Source organism: Alosa alosa, chromosome 7, assembly GCF_017589495.1.
Source record: "Alosa alosa isolate M-15738 ecotype Scorff River chromosome 7, AALO_Geno_1.1, whole genome shotgun sequence".
NCBI lineage: Eukaryota > Metazoa > Chordata > Actinopteri > Clupeiformes > Clupeidae > Alosa > Alosa alosa.
The window spans coordinates 28381463-28393822 of NC_063195.1; the positions used below are offsets into that span (position 1 = coordinate 28381463).

Below are 12360 nucleotides of genomic sequence, written 5' to 3' on the forward strand. Positions count from 1 at the left end.
AGGTTATGGGTCTGGTACAACATGAGGACATGGCAGAAGCCACAGAAGGACAAACACACATGCTCTCTCTCTCTCACTCACTCCCACACACACACACACACACACACCCTCAGTCTGCACACATCCCACTGGATGCTGACCAACTTTTATCCACAGCTTCCATACACAGGCCCAAGACAGAGGGCAAGATAAGTAAGAACAAAGATAGAATGAAAGAGAGAAGGAAAGTCTATGATAAATTAGAGGATTCAGTTAACAAAGCATTTAGAAGTACTCTAAGACCATCAAATAACCTCCATCCAACCACTTTTCCAAACATTCCAGAAAATGTGCCTCTTTGGCTCAGACATCCACTTATTTCAGAGGTAGACCAGGCACCTCAGTCTATCAAAGACTATCACACACTGACACAGCCTTCATCTCATGAGTACTGCTCCTGATGAAAGGCATTTTCCGGAAACCGCCGGGAACCCAGACAAAACAGGCTCTCCGCTGTGAAAATTAAATGACAATCTGTTCGACAAAAACATCACAACACGACCGGAGCCGCGAGTGGAGTTAGTATCGCATGGCCTCCCTCTCGCTGGTGGGAGGACGGAAGCCAAAATTCAGCGCTTCCCCCGTCCAAAACCTGGCCTACCGGGGACCAAACATCACTCACATTACCCTAAGTGCTGTAAAGCATGTCAGGAGACCTGGAAGTCTGTATCCACATGCAGCCTTTTGCCCTCCTGCCAAGCAACAGGGCGAGGAGAGCCATTTCTCCTCAGTGCAAGTAGCTAATGATTGTGGCAAGACAGTAACTTTGGGCCACAGATGTAGAAGTGCATCCAATGGCCTTCAAATGTGTGCTGTGGTAACTAATTTTAACTCATAGTGTGCAATATGTTTTTTTCACTGAAGACTGTTTTGTCAGTGCCACTGAATAAAACATACAGGTCAATTTCCGACATGCACAGGAAAGGTGTCAAAGTTGGAGATATAATTCACGTTTTTATCAAAACAGTTCAGTAGCCTATGGAGTATACTCTCCTTCTGTTATTTCCAATTAAGGATCCACTTCAGGCTATGATTCAGTGGCTTTGCTAAAATAACCATAGTATAGTCCTTTAAATGCAAACATATGCAGGCCTATATTTTATGAGTATGATTTAGGTGTCAGCATGGGTCTGAATAAGGTCGGCTCAGGTTGATCCTTACCTTCCAGGCAACACGTCCTCCACAGTCCCGAGTGTGTCATGACCTCCTCGTTCTTTTTGCTCGTCTCATTTTCGTTGTTGCTCTTGACTTTGCATACACCGCGAGAGTAGAGCCAATAGTCCGTGCCCACCGCAATGGTCATGAGACTGAAGGCCGCGAACGCGCCGACCGTGGTCAGCAGCATTTGAACCCCGCGGTCAAAAAGACCCATGTTTCCGCATTCCAAGAAAGGGGAACCCCCTTTCCTCTTGATGTATAGGAAATAAATATTTGTAAATTTAAGGGGACCAAAGCAAATAAAAAAAATTGAGTGTTTTTTTTTTTTGACCGGAGAAGGGCCGATAAGGGGCAAGGTGTCACGTGTTTGGATTCTTATGATTGTTTCTTATTACTCCAAGAGGGTAACAGAACGCACAATGAGTCAGGGTGTCTTGGGGGAATGCGAAATGATACAGGATGACTGGTGAGGGGATGATGAGGTAAATTTTTATTATGAGGTAAATTTAAGCGAAAAGACTAAATCTTCCTTCCTAGTACAACCGGTTGGGAATCACAAAAGTAAATCTACATCCGCGGCAAAGCATTACTATTCTCTACAACATGGCCCAAAATGCAATAAACTATCATTAGTTTTAGTAATAAAAATGTATCCTGTTCCAATGTAGCCTACATTAGCCTTAGGAAACAACTGTTGCTGTCAACAAACCCGTGATATATCTAAACGAATCAGCACCCACTAAATGTGATGTTGGGAGGTTTGTAAATGCCAAATTAAAGCAGACAGTTGACATTTCCACATCTCGTTTTCATGAGGACATCAGGACATGTCTAGTGGTATCCTCCATGGGGCTAATGGCTAGCTTGTGTTCTGTGCTATGTAGCGCGCTCAAATCAGACGGAAAGGGCTACCGATAGAGCTATACCGGGGTTAAGTGTAGTGACAAAACCCTAATAAATGTTTTCCCTCCGAAACACTTCTGAGAACGAAGCACTTTGTAAAACTACGTGAGTAACTGGCACACACTGTGTGTAGTCATGACGAAGACATTAATTGCAATGCTATGTAGGCAGCGTTTTTTTTTTTAACCCAACTGATTGAGCCGACGCATGTCTCTTTCTAAACATACATTTATCCAACGCAGAGGAGAAACAGGAAAACGCAGAGGTAGGAAATAACAGAGGTGGATGTTTTTGATGAAGATGGGTAAAATAAAGAGATCTATGGGAAATATGTTCAGGTGGCAACGAATAGATAATTAAGCGAATACATAAATACACAAATGATGAATTTTCCAAGGGACTGACATACTTCTGCTTAATAAAAACACATCAGTAGACTATGGAAATGAATAAGCCATTGATACAGATTACGATCAACAAAATCAAGCCAAAACGAATGGGTAAAATAAAAATAATGGCAAAATAAAAATGATTAAAAGAAAACAACCACTAGTTTTCCTTTTTTCTAAAATTCTGATCTCCAGTTTCCATAAGTGGCCCCTAGATGGTGAAAGGTTTCCACGAAATATGAAAAAATGATGCTAAAGGAAGAAGTACCGACGTTGAAGATCCGTGGAGAGCGCCGCGCTTCCAGCAGCAAGGCAAGCCGACCATCACTCGACATAGAGGCGAGCAGCAGAAGAGGAGGAGGGGGTAGCAGTGGTGAAGGGGGTGCCGCCGAAACCGCTCCTAGACCGGCTATCCAAATCCTCCGCGGCGGCGGTTATATCACACACCCACAGGCGAAACCAAAAACAGAGCCTACACGCATGCATAGCCCTTGCGCCATTTAGGAAAACACGGCGGCAAAACAAAACGGAAAGGCTAAACAAAATCACAACAGAGAGAAGGGAACAGCCAAATCATAAATGGCAAAAAAACAAATCATACCATCGCTCCAATCCTTTGCACTACGCGTCTCCCCGTCCCTCTGCACGCTGTGGTAAGTGCAAAGATGTGAGAGGAGGGGGTAGATGGTTGGATGGGAGGGAGAGAGAGAGAGAGAGAGACACAAAGAGGGAGAGGGAAAGAGAGAGAGAAAGAGGTGAAGCGGGTGAAAATCTCCACCACTCAGCTCTCATCCGAGCAAAGTAGCAAGTGTACAAGAGCGAAGACTGCAGAATGTCAAAATATGAATAAGGTTTACAGGCAATGCGACGCTCCAACGTGTCACGATCGATTGTCACCATTGCTGTTTACTATATACCGTGTCATGTCTCTCCATCGTAGAGAGTTTGTTGCTTGTGAACTATAAAAGTAAAGAGGAGCAGAGACGTTTAAGTTTTAGCGAAATTAGCGAAATATGGGAGAGGAGTTGCCGGTCATGTTTAATCGACTTACATGTAGCTATGTTTGCAGAACGATAGCGACTGAGTGGCTCTGTGGAGATTTCTGGGCCAACTGAGACCGTTTTTATTTCTAATTGTTATGACTTACTTGTGAGACCGTTTTGACGTAGCAGTCTAAATTTCAGACTTGAATATAGGATTATGTATTTTATAAATGCGAAACAAAATGTAACTGCAGTGACTCGCAAGCTTTTGTCCTCATTACAAAATAATTATACCAGGACCTAAACCATAATAGGCCTTGTTTGCTATTTACAAAATGTACAAGTAGCCTATACATAGATTGTCGACCAAGCCTCTCACTGCGACCTGTAGCGGAACGTAGCCTACTTGTCCAAGCTAGCAAGCGTTGGCGTGGTGCTGAAATGGACAGCTCCCCGATATTCCCGCTTCAGATGAATCCAACCTAAGAGCCTGTCTCCCTCTGGCGGCGCTCGCCCAGGAGAACTGTTGGGCAGAGCGAATAAAACTGACAAATAGCAGCGATTTCCGAGACTGATTCCATCAGAGGACCCCACACAATAGCATTTAGGCATAGGTACACATATGCGTCAATCTCTCTACTTTTCTTCGATACTAAATGCATATGGTTGCTGTTTAAACATAATCTGAATGTTATTATTCGGTGTTAATTGGCAGTTTAGGCCACCTCAAACTGGTTTGACACATGGGTTCATACGTGCAATGTGGGATTAAATCTTGTCCAGTAACAGGGCAACAGCGATAGGGCACATCATAAGGGATAAGGGATTGGGAGAGGAAAGAAGGGCTCGCATGAATAAGAGAGCGCGGCGACCAGACTGATAGATTAGGTTCGCCACCCGTCCCCTCTTCCCCCACCCACCCATTCCTCTCCCGATAATGCCCTCTTTCCAAACCGTGGAGGACGTCTTTAACATTCAGGTCTGCGAGCGCTCTCATTCAGGCAGCGATATAAGATGCAGCTACAATGCCTCTTGGTGCTGAAAAACGAGCAAACGAGAGGGATGTGACTCCTCAAAGAACACGTTTTATTGCAGACCGCCATTTTATGCTTTTGATCGTCATCCTTTGAATCTTTTGGAGGAATATGTGTGTTGGCAAACTCTTTTCAGTGCTGGATTTCACTGCAAATTTGTCTCTGGGGACATTTTAAGTACTAGACTAGTCAGAAACATCAACCGAAGTTTTGTGCCAGAGTCGACGTAGACGAGACCTCGGTGGTGGCAAAGCAAAGGCAATTACGCTCTGAACGAGCAGCACAGGCGTTGAGCCACCGTGCCAACTCCGACGCGCGACGCGCCCAGTTACGGGCCGTTGGCACGGTTTGTGGGCAACGGCCGTGTTTGCCCATGTCCGTCCAACAAGCAGATCAAACTGATCTGAAGCCCCATTAGCCAGATTACAACAGCTCTCAGGGCAAATGCACAACTCTCTCTCTCTCTCTCTCTCTCTCACACACACACACACACAGGACAGGTTCTCTCTCACACACACGTTTGCACACACATACACAAACAGACACATATACACACAGAAAGTGTCTCTACCACTACCTCTTCCCCTCAGTCTTTAGGGTTCTTCATTCAACCTGTATTTATTTATCTCCATCTCCAAAGCTGTCATAAATGAACTGATCAATGCCATCCTTCCCAGCAATCCCTTCATTGGCCAGCCAATATTCAACCCTCTTCCTCTCATTCCCAGTCTCACTCAGGAGTGGCCTAAAGTTCTGTGTCATAACCAACTATTCCACCACTGCAGTAGCATAATAATGGCATGGTATGGTAAATAGTTTCACTTACTGCAAGCTGAACTTTATCCTCTCTCTCTCTCTCTCTCTCTCTCTCTCTCTCTCTTTCTGTTTCTCTCCTTTCACTTTCTCAGGCGCCTCAGGTGCTGGAGTGGAGCGCCCCCTTCCTGTGCGTGCCGCCGGGGGGGTTCCTGCTTGTGAATGAGGCACCTGCTGAAACCTGGCCTACTTTTCAGTGCCTCCACCCCGCCAAAAAAGCCACGAGCAAAGTCAAGCTGGAGGAGGCAGAAGAGGAGGAGGAGGAGGAGGAGAGAGAGAGAGAGAGAGAGAGAGAGAGAGGAGGTAATAAACGGAGGGAGGGATAGAAATAGCTCACAATTAAAAAAATGAGAGAGCAATGGAGAGGGAGAAAGAGGTGAAGAAACAGACTAAAAAAGAATGGGACAAATAAAGAGTGTTGGGGGTGAAGACAAATAGGGCAGTATCTGGACACAGGCTTAATATATCTTCATCGCCAGGAGGGGGGTGGGAAGGGGTTAGCCTGCCTGGCCGGTCAGCAGCTCACGTAATGAATGCTGAGGCGGTCAACTAAGCACAAAGCTGAAAATACAAAAATGAGTTAATCAAACATACTCAGGCCAGTGACCCATAAGACCCTCAACCTCAACCTTGTACTGTATCCATCATGGATGGATCCCATCGCTTCCCAGACTGCAAACATAGTTGAAACTATACTGGGGGATTATCTTACATTTGTTCAATTAGCAGACGCTTTTATACAAAGCAACTTACATATGTCAATTATATTACAAGGGTCAGTGTCCCCAGCGCAACTCAGGGTTAAGCGCCTTACTCAAAAGCACAATGGTCAAGTCAACTGAACTGGGAGATAGACATTATCTGCCGATATGAAGCGACTGTGTGGACATCTATGTAAAGCAAAGATATCTACCATGGAGAGTGACAGTGGTGGAGTGAGTTCAGTTGATCATGCTGTCGTGTGTGATATGTGTAGACTCATTGGCCCTCGTTTTGCTGGTGACTGGGGTGGGTCGGTTGTGGAGCGCAGTCTTGGAGCTGAATTTGGTTAAGGGGTAAAAAGAGTGCTTTGGAATTCTTCTCTGGAGGATTGCTCAACACACACACACTTTTCTCTCCCCAGACCTCCGGCTGTGTTTGTTGGTGGACACACTTCTCATCCCTCTTCCTCTCGTTTTAAGCGGAGATCCCTAGGCGACCCTCTCCTCCTCCTCCTCCTCCTCCCTCTCTTCTCTTAATGTGCCCAGTGTGCTATCGACGGTAATGGCCCTCCCAACCTTCTAGCCTCATTTTACAAGCTTGTAAATTGGAGGCTAAGCACTTCAGGCACCTGTAGCTTGTGACTAGTGTGTGTGTGTGTGTGTGTGTGTGTGTGTGTGTGTGTGTGTGTGTGTGTGTGTGTGTGTGGATTATGCTTGTAATGAAGGTTAGGATGTCTTATTTAAAGCAGTAGGGTTGCAAATGGGTAGTGCAGACCTGTCCCCCAGGCACTGTGTCTAGTTTATCCATTTAATCTGGATGGTTTGGAAACAAGGTAAATAAATGACCACGACTGCATGCTGTGGCCATATGGCAAAAATGTACGTACCTTTGCTTTGGTATTTTTCTGGATCATATGGTATCAGAGGTGGGATGGCTTGCCATGGGCCTTCAGCGACCTGTCCGTTGTTAAACATAAGGGACCCTCAGGATATGTTGACCCCTGTGTAAAACTGAACGCTGCCCTGTGTAAGATTGATTGACCACTGTGGAAGGGACCCCGGAGATGGGAGAAACACATCCAAACACACACACACACACACACGGGGTACTCGGAGATGGGAGAAACACATCCAAACACACACACACACACACACACACACACACACACACACACACACACACATATGGGGCACTCGGAGATGGGAGAAACACATCCACACACACACACACACACACACACACACACACACACACACACACACACACACACACACACACATATGGGGCACTCGGAGATGGGAGAAAATATATGGTGGGGAGAGGATTGTGAACCTCCTTGTTTTACATTCAACTGCTTGGTTTCAGAAGGAACATAATGCTGTCTCTCTGTCATATCTGTCTCTCCCCTGTTCCTGTCTCCCCCCCCCCCTCCATGCCCGTCTGTGTACTTCAATCCCCTCTTTCTTTCTTTCTTTCTTTCTTCCTCTTTCTGTCTCACTGCAGCTCTTCCAAGGACGGTGTAAAAATAAGACGGCGGGGGCAGGCGGCCGGGCGGGTGTGTGTGTGGGCGGGCGAGAGAGTGGCCTCCCCTGATGGGTGTGGCAGACCTGCGCAGCATGGACGGTGCTCCAGAGGATGACACAGTTCTCCGAGCGGAGCGGAGCAAGGTGGCGGCCCAGATTGGAGCGCTCCTTCTGCAGACCGCGTTCTTCTTCACCTCCGCACTTTTTTGAGGAAGAGCAGAAAGGCACCGTTTTACTGGGGCCAGGGATGTACGTGTGCAGGGAAGAGGAACATGAGCAGTGAACTCCAATGAAATAAAGGGATGGCAAGATAACGCCATGCTGGGTAATGAATGAAAGAATTATTATGGCACTCCATTCAAATTCAGGTTCAGTGTTACCTATATAAGTTATTACTGGTAGGATTTTATTATGATCGCCACTAGGGCTAGCACATTTGATTCATTTGTAATGTAGCGTCACCTAGTGACACAAGTGAATGCAAAAACATGGCGCTTCATTTGCTAATAACTTGTGATGAGATAGTGCATGTCACACTAAATCTGACATGTAGATCACAATGACACCATGACAACCTTTGGGTGTATGCCAAGTGTCATAAAAGTATGTCCTTAGTGGGCGTTGCAATTTTTACATTTCTGTATCTCAAGGGCCGCTTAAAGGAGAAACCATCACCATTTTTACATGGATCTTGATTGCACAAACTTTGAATTTAAACGTTTTTTTCACAGCTAATGAGTAGAAAATGCATTGTTTTGTCACGTAAGGACCCTGTTAATGTTGCATAGACCTTTTAATTACATTTTGAGTCTGCTAAGAGGCAAAAAGGCATGTTTAGATGATGCCCCCAGACCTAGCCTTGTTGCTCACTGGGAGCAGGTGATACCTGTTTATTTGACTTCTTGATGTATGTCAGTGCATTAACGGGGGTTGAGCAAAAAATATATGATGCGGAGCCAAGCTCACCCTTCATCTGCCTGCTTAATAGCATATGGGTCATCTTTCCTTGCCAGATACACTTGTGAAATGTATGTAAAACTGCATTGCTGTGGTCTTTCATCACTAGTAAAAATGACCCCCAGTCACACTTTGTGTTGTTTTCACTATGATACCTTGCAAACAACAACAACACCAACAACAACAACACATTGCATTCCTATAGCTCTTTCTCAAGGCACCCAGAGCACAAATTGCTTTCTGCTTAGAGCAGCCGAAGTTTGCCAGGTCCTACATCTAAGCAGACAGGGTAGTTGGGAGTCACTTATTGCTGCCGGCGGTAGGGGACCAGGAGGATCTTGTGCCCAGGGACGCTTGATTTCATAATCCATCCACGGACACATGCACACACCGGCACACTATGGTATGTATCTAGATGTATCACAAAGCAGTGTGTAATATAAGCACTGCATAATGGCAGAAGTATAATGCGGATACAGACGTGCATTTGGGTGTCACTAAAGAATACGTTTGTGATCTTGTAGAGAAAATGAGGATGAGTGTGGCTTTAGAACACATATGTTCTTGATCAAAATTTGAATGTCTTGTTAAATTTACGTGTTTACAGTACATGTTTACCTGAGCAAGAATTAGAGTTTCAACATTGTAAGACGCGAGAAATTATATATATAGCCTCGGAAACATAGAGACGTCTGGCTATATCCTCACTTGAAAGAGCTTGTGTGGACAAATAGGGTGAAGAGTTAAATGGCAATGATATTATTACATACTCATTAATCTGACTCCATTTGATTAATAATTTGTATCACCAATCAATTACCAAGTAACTAGTTTATCAGCTATGGAGGAGAATGGCATGGCACACTACAAGAATTAAAGTTATCCGATTGGTAGGCAAATGAACAATTTATTAGGCAATAAGCCTCAAGGTAAATGTAACCAATATCACTTCAGTTGGATGTACAAGTAAACTCACATGGTCTACTGTAACAATGTAACAACCAAAGGAACAAAGGAAGCTTATCAAAACACAGAGATAAACTTAACCAGTTAACAAGTTATGAATTTACAGATACACCAGATAAAACAATACAAATCCAAAAATACAGGAAAGGGAGAGAGAGAGAGAGAGAGAAAGACAAAGGGAGACAGAGAGAGAAAGAGGGGAGAGGGGAAAGGAAAGACAAAGGGAGACAAAGAGATGAACCTGAGGGGTTTACCTACCAGGGGGAAAGGAAGAGTCTGAGAGAGAGGCAAAAGACCAAGCCTTTGCCTGTGAACCCAAGGGCCTTTGATCTAAGAGGATCTTGAGTGGAGATGACTGTACTGCTGGATTGCTGAAAGTGTGTGTTTCCCCAGGATCATCCAGGACCAAAGCTTTTGGGGAACACACACATTCAGACTCTTGGGCCTTGAAACCCCCTGACCCTTAAATAAACATCAGAGCCTTTGTTGTCCAAGCCACAAGGGGTGGATGGGTGTGGCCCAGGTGGATATCATAACTTTGTTGTCTACAGGTGGTTTAATTCTTAATCTAATCTACAACTATGCACAGATACATTCAATTGTAATGAAACCATGATCAGACTGTTGCCCACATTACAAGTATTAATTCAAGACCAAACATGAATGTATTATTCACAACACATATTTAGAGAGCAATACTGTATGATAATGAGGTTGGCCTATCTCATCATAAGACATCAAGTAGGCCCAGGACTGGTAGAGGGGCCAGAACAATGAGCAAATGGTCACTTTAAGCATGAGCAGGTGTTGGGAATCTTTGGCCATGGCAAACTAAGACAATACAGGTCAAACACAGATATCCACACATGTAGAAATGCAAAAGGTTTGAGCAAAAGACAGGCCTTACAACATTGAGCGACCAAAGGAAGAGCATGTAAGACTTCTGGTTCACAAGGAGTTGCAGGAGAAGTCAATGTAATTTTTTTATTTAGAAGAGTGTCTTAAAATAAGTCAAGCAATATTTGTGAATGAAACTACTATATTTTTAGGCTACACTGGTGACAAATTCCAGTTTGTATAAAATTGACAACCAATTGACTTACTGATATGAGCAACAACATGACATTAATGAATGTACATCTTAAGCCATGTTTAATTAATATATGACACCATCATCTAATATTAAGTGTTGGCATAAAGGGTGATTATCCGGCATGAGTTCAAGACTTCACATTAAACATGCCTTATGATGAACTTCATTACTGCCCGCATTACATAACAAACCGCACTGAGAGGTCACAGTGTCACCAGTGATGTCGGCTTCATGTCCATGAATTGTGTTAATGGCACAGTGTGTACTGTACTGTGTCTGTCTAAGTCATGTCCTTCAAATGCTTCTGCGCATCTATTCCCAGAGCCTGGACCTAAACTGCCGCAGGTTTGCCATGTCTGTCAGAATGGTCTACATGTATATTATATCATAGGAGTGTGGCACGATAGTATTACTTACTGTAAACATGTGCATTGTGGAGAAGAAAAAAAAAGAGTTGATTCATTAAAGTGTTGGACAAGTCTGAAATCAAATGTGTGGGCCAATTTGAAATACAGTGTAACCCAACCCCTAAACTAGATATTAGATCTATTAAATATGCACAAGTATTTAAAGTCACCCAGGTTTGAATTTCTCCTTGGGGATCAATAAAGTATCTATCTATCTATCTATCTAGGTTTCTACCCAATGTTATTCTCCTATGAAGTCCTATAGGTTGATCAGTAATAACATCTCCAGTATGCACACACTGTGTTTCTGCTGTATTCTACCTCTTAGGGAAACAGGAGCACACACAGCAGCAGCAGCAGCAGCAGCAGGGCAGGAAACAGCATTCCCACTGCTGCTGTGTGTGTGTGTGCGTGTGTGTGTGTGTGTGTGCGTGTGCGTGTGTGCAGGAGTTACCTCGGCTGAACCCTCTCCCAGTATAGGATGCATCGGCTGGCCTAGCAGCCCGTGCAGGCTGGTTGTGTCAGCACGCTTACATAAGTGCTGCCTATAGGGGACATGACACTTGACATCTAATGGCTGTCATATTGACTGCTGGGCGTCATCTGAGCTAGGGGAGAGAGCAACTGGAATCACTCATTTAAAAAGTCAAAAAGACTTATAGACCCTTTCAACAATAAAAACAAAAACAATGCTTGAACGTTCTATTTGGGCCCCAATCTACTTCCTCTGCATTAAGATAACATATGGAATGTTAAAAAGGAAGTCTTATGGGGCCAACTATGATGCTGATAATGGAACTCTCTTGAAAGGGTCCATACACTTATACACACACACACACACACACAAGTACACTCGGAGCAATGACTCCTGTATGTAGATATGCTGTATGTGTATGACTACAGATTATTGTGGCTATGCCACCTGTCTTCTGCCCACCTGTCTGTCTGTGTGAATGTAGAGGCGCACTGGCATTCATTCCATTCCGTGTTCTGTTCAATTGTTCCCTTTGACTGCATTGTTCTATTGTTATTTCTCTCAGTTATCTTTCAATGCTTTCATTCATTCATTCATTCATTCATTCATTCAATCATTCATTCATTCATTCTCTACAGCTCCCTTTCATTCTGGTGGATACATTTTAGATGGGAAAGTGGTGGATTTCTACCTTTCTCTCCCTCTCCCTCTCTCTCTCTCTCTTTCTATCTCTCCATCTACGTAACATCTGCAAGGCCAACAGCTCAGAGCAAAGGCAACCATGTGTGTCTCTCCCATCAGAACTCTCTCTCTCTCTCTCTCTCTGCAGTCTGACCATTTTTTCCTGGAATTGGTTGTGATGCCCTCCATTTCTTTTCATTCTTGCCATCCCTCCCTCCCTCTGTCTCTCTCTCTCCT

General features: G+C 44.3%; 1 protein-coding gene across 1 annotated transcript in view; it reads right to left on the reverse strand.

Annotated features, from left to right (window-relative positions):
- Positions 1–3311, reverse strand: part of LOC125297043 (voltage-dependent calcium channel gamma-2 subunit-like) — a 58633-nt gene extending 55322 nt beyond the window's left edge. Inside the window, 1 exon segment of the mRNA XM_048247188.1 lies at positions 1201–3311. Within this exon segment, the coding sequence (XP_048103145.1) occupies positions 1201–1411 (211 nt within the window). The 5' untranslated portion in view covers positions 1412–3311.
- Between the last annotated feature and the right edge of the window lie 9049 nt (positions 3312–12360).